This window comes from Malurus melanocephalus, unplaced genomic scaffold, assembly GCF_030028575.1.
Source record: "Malurus melanocephalus ecotype Western Australia unplaced genomic scaffold, MMel_1.1 scaffold_247, whole genome shotgun sequence".
NCBI lineage: Eukaryota > Metazoa > Chordata > Aves > Passeriformes > Maluridae > Malurus > Malurus melanocephalus.
This window is the reverse complement of record NW_026623479.1, coordinates 643,189-650,198: the sequence shown is the minus strand read 5'-3', so window position 1 is coordinate 650,198 and position 7,010 is coordinate 643,189. Positions and strand designations below refer to the sequence as shown.

At 41.6% G+C, this 7,010-nt stretch overlaps 1 protein-coding gene across 1 annotated transcript; it reads left to right on the top strand.

Moving 5' to 3' along the window:
• Window positions 1-237: 237 nt before the first annotated feature.
• VMA21 (vacuolar ATPase assembly factor VMA21) lies at window positions 238-6,084 on the top strand. The gene is made up of 3 exons (XM_057375390.1): window positions 238-346; window positions 1,950-2,059; window positions 3,543-6,084. Exons 1-3 carry the CDS (start codon window positions 291-293, stop codon window positions 3,683-3,685), a joined length of 309 nt encoding a protein of 102 aa, XP_057231373.1. The 5' UTR covers window positions 238-290; the 3' UTR covers window positions 3,686-6,084.
• Window positions 6,085-7,010: the final 926 nt, after the last annotated feature.

Here is a 7,010-nt window from a genome sequence, read left to right as displayed (position 1 = left end):
ATTCCCCAGTCCCTCCATTCCCCAGTCCCTCCATTCCCCAGTCCCTCCATTCCCCAGTCCCTCCATTCCCCAGTCCCTCCATTCCAGTCTCTCCATTCCCCAGTCCCTCCATTCCCCAGTCCCTCCTCTCCTCCATTCCCTATCCCCGTCCTCCAGCCGGGCTGCAGTACTCACCGCCCACCGCTAGGCCGCGCCATCCCCGCGGTTGCTATGGCGACGGCGGCGTTGCCCTCTGCGCATGTGCGGCCGTGTGGGTACTTCCGGCGGSTCCTTGAGGCGGCGGGCCCGCCATGGAGCGGTTCGGGCCCGGGCCCGTCAGCGCCGTGCCGGTGGCCGAGTTCAGGCCGTGAGTAGTGGCGCGGGCAGGGGGAGGGCCCGGCGGCGGGGCGCGGGGAAGGCTGTGCGCTAGGCCCTGCTGCGCGGGGAGCGCGCCCGGCACCGCCAGCCCGCGGTGGGGCTGCACCACGGGGCACCCGGGAAGAGCGGCGGCGGGGCGGGAGGGGAGCGGCAGCTCGGGGCAGAAGGAGCCGCAGCAGGTGGAGGAGGAGGCCCCAGGTTTGCCTTGGTCACGCTGCGGAACCCTGGGCCACCCCAGCCCCGAGYGTGGAGGCTGCCGGCCCGCAGGGAGACGCGTCGAGCTAGGCTGAGCTTATACACGAATGTTTGTTTTTGCTGCGTAGGGAAGCGATGAGAGTATGTCAGTGTAAGAAAAGTATTTGTCAGCAGTGGAGTTTTTAACTTTGGTAATAAGCTGGAGGTCATCTTACTCTTCTATGGGTAAGTGTCGATAGAATGGTTTCTAATTTCCGTAGGGAAATTTTGAATGCAATTATGCCCTCCACCCTGACAGTCCTTGAGGCAAACAGCGGTAAAGSAAAAGATTTCGAATGTCTTTCTTTTTTAAAGCTACTTTATGCGCTGCCTAAATGTATGGCAGTACATGATCAACRAAGTGTTGCTGGTAGAAGCTTGTGTGTGGCTGCACGTGACTGTCAGTGGATGGGCTGATGGTTTTTTCCCATTTCCACTTTATTTTTTTCAAAGAAAAACTCACATATTTTTGTTTAAACGCCCTAAGGACGCATGTCCTTGAACCAGGCAATCTTTGAAAGTCAGAAGGGTATTGCCTGGCTTACCTGTTTACTTCAGCATAAAATAGGAGTCAGCCAGGCAGAGTGAGTGAGAACTGGTGGAAGCACACACAAAACCAAGCTGTATGKGATGTTTTGTAAACACAAAACCTGTTCTAGCAGATCAAGTTCAGGGAGACCTTACCGAGTACATAAACTTCATAAGCCCTCTCTTGCCAAAGGTCTTCTTAGGTTGGGATCTGKGAAGGCAAAGTTTTGGTGTATTGGCTCCATGTTCTGACTGCTACTATGCTTTTTCCAGCTTTCTTGGTTAAAAACTGAGCAATTATTTTTAAATAGAGGAACAATACCTAATAAAAAGGAASTTGGAGTAGTAAGCTGTTACATTCATTCAGTGTACTTCCCTTTCTATCCCAGCCTTAGAATGTGTCATTTTCCTGGACTTGTAGTTACTTAAAAATAAAAGGGAACTTGGCAAGTTTTCATGCAGAATACAGTCATATGACAAGTGCATGTGTAACTAATATTAGCTATTTAATAATTATGCAGTAATACAGTGATAAATATGTTAACATAACCCCTCTATGCTGACAATGCTTGGAAAACAATAGCAGGGAAGAACCTAAAGATTTTTAAATTTTTTTTTAGTGAGCTTAGACTGGCAGAATCATTACATTGTTTTGAATACAGTCATTTTTATTGCGGGCAACAGATATGTACTCCAAGTCTTTATTGCTTCCAAACAATACACTTACTTCATGAAAAGTAATTTTCTTCTGTTTGGAACAAGTTCTTGTCCTGTTTCAGGCATATGTATTGTGACTTTCTTTTGTGTGTAACTTCTCTTATTTATTTCAGAAATGAGGGTTCATTAACATCAACTTTAAGAACGCTTCTGTTCTTCACAGCTCTAATGATTACATTACCTGTTGGGCTATATTTTTCATCAAAGGCTTATGTATTTGAAGGTAATTCTGTTTCTGCCAATTGGCACTGTTATTACTAAAATAGAGGGAAAGCRTCCTCTATTAGCATCTTTGTTCTTCCTGTTTTAAATATTAGTTTCTGTATACAGACAAAAGGTCCTGTAATGTCTAATTAGAACAGAAAATTATATAAATGGTCCATGTCTCCTTCCCTGCATTGTGGTCTGCAATCCAGTATTTGCTGTTTGTTATATAGAGGTTTATATTGTATAGAGGTGCATTGTTCCCTTTATATAAAGGGTATTTAACACCACCCTGCAGCAAACTTTTGTCAGAATCGTCAGGGACCTATGTTTCCTGCAGGTATTGCAAACCAATCATGTGTTCAAGACAGAATAATRTTGTTTATGAGATTTATTTCTTGCTTTTTGAAACATGTATGCACTTGTAAGTGTAAACAAGTCATATGTATTTTCAAATATTAAATGTACTCCAGTCTACTTGCTTGTAGAGCTTTCTTTCAATTTAAAAAAAAGGAAGAGAGGTGTTGGCTCTTTGTTGGAATAAGCAACCATGTTGTAGTGCTGATTCTACAAGGCTTTCATACTTATCTCCTGCAGTTCTAGGAAGTTATCTCCCTTGGTTGTGGGGAGAAGGAAAGGAGAAAACAGCTGCTTTTAAGAGCAGTTTGTGTGTGTGYAACTGAGTTGTTCTGAGATGATTCTCCTTTGGTGTGTACTGCTGTGTGTAGTACATAGAAGGCTCAGAGYTTGTCAAGTAACTTTCAAGATCCTTTCTAGCTTTTTTATTTGAAGCATAGCAAGCTGAGCTTAAATTTTGCTGTGTCAGTTAATGACAAGATCTGTTGGCACTGAAAGGATTGAGTGTGTTTGCAGGGTGGTGTTTTTGGAGTTTGTGTGGGTTTTGTTTGCTTTTGGGGAGACTTTGTTGGTTTTTTAAAATTAATTAAGGGATACAATATTTCAGTGTTTGGTCTTCTGTTTGAAGGCTTCTTTTATATGTGATGCATTCACATATCTTAACTGGTGGACAATTATTGTTTTACAGTCTATWTACAGAAGGTAACAGTCCTCTAAATTTAATTGTTCTAGCATTTTCTCCTGTTTTAGTGGCAAATTAATTCTATAATTCTCCCCCTTCTTCCTCCCAYCTCCTCCTCCATTTTAATGCCCCACAAAGAGAGTTACACTTAGGAAAAAAGGATGTTGAGGTTTGTTTGGTGCTGGAAGATACTAACAGAAAAAGTGAATGTTGTAGAACTCTAAACTCTTGAAATCAAATCCAGGGTATTTTATCTTAAATATTGAACATTTCAGTGTTGCTTTGTTCCAGAAATAGTTTCAAAACCCTAACTACTGTGGTGAATTCTTTCTTATGACTCCTTTGGAGTTCAGACTTCTAATACAGGTGTAAACGTAACTTTGGTCTTTAGGAAGAATTGTGACTTGCCATGTCAGAGTTCCTAGCTCATAACTAATACTCTTTATTTTCTTTGTTTTCTCAGGTTCCTTGGGAATGTCTGACAGAGACAGCTATTTTTATGCTGCCATAGTTGCTGTAGTCACTGTCCATGTGGTGCTTGCTCTCTTTGTTTATGTAGCCTGGAACGAGGGTTCACGGCAGTGGCGTGAAGGCAAACAGGACTAGAATGAATGAAGATCATCSGTGTCTAATGTCCACAGACTGTAAATCAGTTTTTTTTGTGAGCTGAAGGAAAAGCATTCTTCCAAATGTGTAATACACATGTACAAAGAGGAGGCTGATGCCTCAGTTGTGGTTAAAATAAGACTTGTCCTCATCTTGGCTGTGTACTGGTGTTTTCTGTAATGGTGATGGAAGTTGTTGTTTAGCCAGCCTCTACTGTGTCAAGCTGAGGAGGCCTTCACCTGCAATTAGAGTGGAATGATTATATACTTTTGAAAAATCTTGTAGCTACTTTTGGCATTCCTGATATTTTTCTGGCTTGCTCTGAAAATAATGGCATGAAGCGAGCATTAAATTTTCAAGGAATTAAATTGCTAGTTTAAAAAGCTGCATTACTTACTATCCAGGTCCAGTGGAAAAGATGGAATTTCAGTTTGCTGTAGATAGTTTCCTGATTTTTGGATGTTGTGGTTTAACCCTAGCCAGCAACTGAGCACCATGCAGCTCTCACTCACTGACCCCTCAGTGGGATGAGTGGGGAATCAGGAAAGCAAAGTGAAAAAACTSATGGGTTTAGATAAAGACAGTTTAATAGGTAAAGCAAAAGCTGCACCTAAGTGTGTTGGTTTTCAGTGTAAATTCAAACCATAGTCCCATGGTAGAAAATTACCTCTATCCCAGCCTAAACCAGCAGTGTGGGACAGGCATAATGGTAATTATGAGTTTAAAAGTAATTTCAAAACCAGAATTGTTTAGAAACTCAGGTGATGTCTTTCTAATGTGAAATACAATTTTTTTTTTTGCTTTCAAATATATTTTTATTGCAGTGTGAAATTCAGTCTTTAATTTCCTTTTGGGAGGGCTGTGGTAAATATGCRTTGCTCGTCTGTCTCTTCTTCTACAGTTTATCCTGTTGATGCAAAGGAAAGGGCATAGCCTATTTTTTTGTGTGTCTTTACACAGGTATGTATGTACTTGGTATTTGCTTAAGTGTTCAGTTGAATTTCCTGTGGTGAAGGTAGGGGAAGGAGAAGGAGAAAATAAGCTGTAGTCATCTGCAAATGGTGTCCTTTGTGAAGCAGAGGGCACAAAAGTGACCACATGGAAAATAGGCTTCTCTTCATAAACACTTAYTTGTACACTGTGAAATAATACAATATGTTGATTGTTTTCTTTTTTCCTTGGTTGTGTGTAGAATTTCCTGTAGTCAAACATTAGTGAGATTTTTGTGGTGTAGGATAACCTGAATTTCATTCCACTGTGGTGCTGTTGCTAGCAAGCTTTTTAGTCCCTGGCTAAAACATTTTTCCTAAAGTTCYGACAAGGCATAAAACCTTCCTAACACCAATGATGGCTGTTAAGCTGTTGTGCTTGAGATCATTCTGTTAATTTGAATTTTCCAATTTATTGTATTAGTTCAGCCTTTCTTGGAAGTTTTTTGCTTAATAGAGGGCTTGTCATGGTGTTCAGTGCTGCATGTGTTCCTGGTTAAACTTACCTATAAATGAGGCAAAAATTGTTTATCTGTGCCCAGTGGCTTGAGAATTATGTCCCCAAGCCTCATTCCTGTCTTGTCCATCCCAGTCCCAGGTGTGCACAAGCATATGCACCATGGCACACTAATGCAAATCAGTTTTTACACTGTGTTTCTGCTGTGTTACCTTTTCTCATCCAGCCCCATTGTGAGGTTGCTGCTGGCAAACTGGAGAATCATCTCAGAGTACTTGAAGTGCAGAGTTAGTTTGTACATGGGCATATTGACTTCCTGTTCTCCAGTGTATGAAGTGTACGTTGTAGAACAATACTGCCTTTTAATAAAGAACTACCCCGCAATACAAGATCCGGTAAGCAATGTGTGCTGAACAGTTTCTGAATAATGTCTTTGATATTGCACATGTAGAGTACAGCTTAAAGCAAACACGTAGCCCTGCTCAGTAGCCTAGCTTTTTTTTTTTTTTTTACTCACAGTGGAGAATAAATGAAGAGAGTTACACTCACAAAATAAAAAATTTGAAGTTTATTTGGTACTAGAAGGCAGTGACGGAGAAAATGAATGTTATAGAAATATAAGACATTGACTACAAAGGGAACACACCTGCCAAACTCTATTAGCTGCATCCTGTGCTATGTCTATTTTATGTTTCATGTAGCAGAATCTGTAAACACTAAGTTAATTTCCTAGGAATAACAGGAAAATAATCCCTTATTATAGCTGTTTAGTTATAGAAATATGACAAGTTTGGCCTCTGCTGTATATGCAGGTAGTGTAGTGTCTCAGCAGTTGGGAGTAATGAGTTGAGCATTAATCCATCCATTGGAAGATCTTTGAAGATTTTGCTTTGTTCCACAACAACATTCCCAGTGAGAAAAGAGGCACTGCCTGAGTCTGCATAGCCAAGTCCTGGTTTCACCAGAAGTGGAGTGGAAGCAACCCCTCAGGTAAAGGGTGGAGTGAAAACAGTCCATGAAGGGTTGTCCCCTTGCAGCCCTTGTAGATCCATGGGGAGCATTCTCCTTCCTCCCTCCTAGCAGTGGGGACCCACACTGGAACAGTCTGTTCCTGAAGGACTGCGCCCTGTGGAAGGGACCCACACTGGAGCACCTTGTGAGGCACTCTGCTGAGGAGGAAGGAGGGCAGGAGCAATGTATGAAGAACTGACCACARCACCCATTCCCTGTCCCCATGTGCCAATGGGAAGGAGGTAGAAAACTTGGGAGTAAAATTGAACCTGGGAAGAAGGGAGTGCTGGGGGAAAGATATTTTATAGTTTTGTTCTATTTCTCATTACCTTACTCTGATTTGATGGGTAATAAATTTTCTGAAACCAGGTCTGTTTTGCCCCTGATAGTAATTGGTGAATGTGTTGTCTGTGCTTGTCTCAACCCCAGAGCCTTTCAATTTATTTTCCCTGTCCAGCTGAGAAAGGGGAATGCTAGAKTGATTTTGATGGCTCTGGGTGTCTAGGCAAGATCAACCTGCTGCATGTAAACTGATAAAAATTGTGGAAAGATCAGCATTTTTTTGTTTCAATTTTCTGTAGAATGGTGATGTAAAATTTGTAGCAGTGTAATACTCTAAAGTGGTACTGTAAGTTTGTTAACTTTACTACTAGGAATGGATTTGAGACAACTCTTCAAAAGACAGTTGGGAAAACTGTCTGCAAAAGTCATTCAGTACTTTACAGTTTCCTCTTACTTAATGGTCCATCGTGTTGGTATAGTTTGACAATTAGACAGTTTAGCTAAAGCAAGCAATTGTATCTCACAGTGAGCAAATATCGTGAGACAGATTGTACCAGAAATTTTCCAGAATGTTTTCCAAGACTGA

What these genes read in the sequence shown, in the direction of transcription:
- VMA21 (XM_057375390.1), top strand. Translation starts at nt 291, where the DNA reads ATGGAGCGGTTCGGGCCCGGGCCCGTCAGCGCCGTGCCGGTGGCCGAG. An exon ending in CCGGTGGCCGAGTTCAGGCC is followed by an intron (nt 347 to 1,949) that starts GTGAGTAGTGGC and finishes TATTTATTTCAG; the next exon opens with AAATGAGGGTTCATTAACAT. An exon ending in AAAGGCTTATGTATTTGAAG is followed by an intron (nt 2,060 to 3,542) that starts GTAATTCTGTTT and finishes TTGTTTTCTCAG; the next exon opens with GTTCCTTGGGAATGTCTGAC.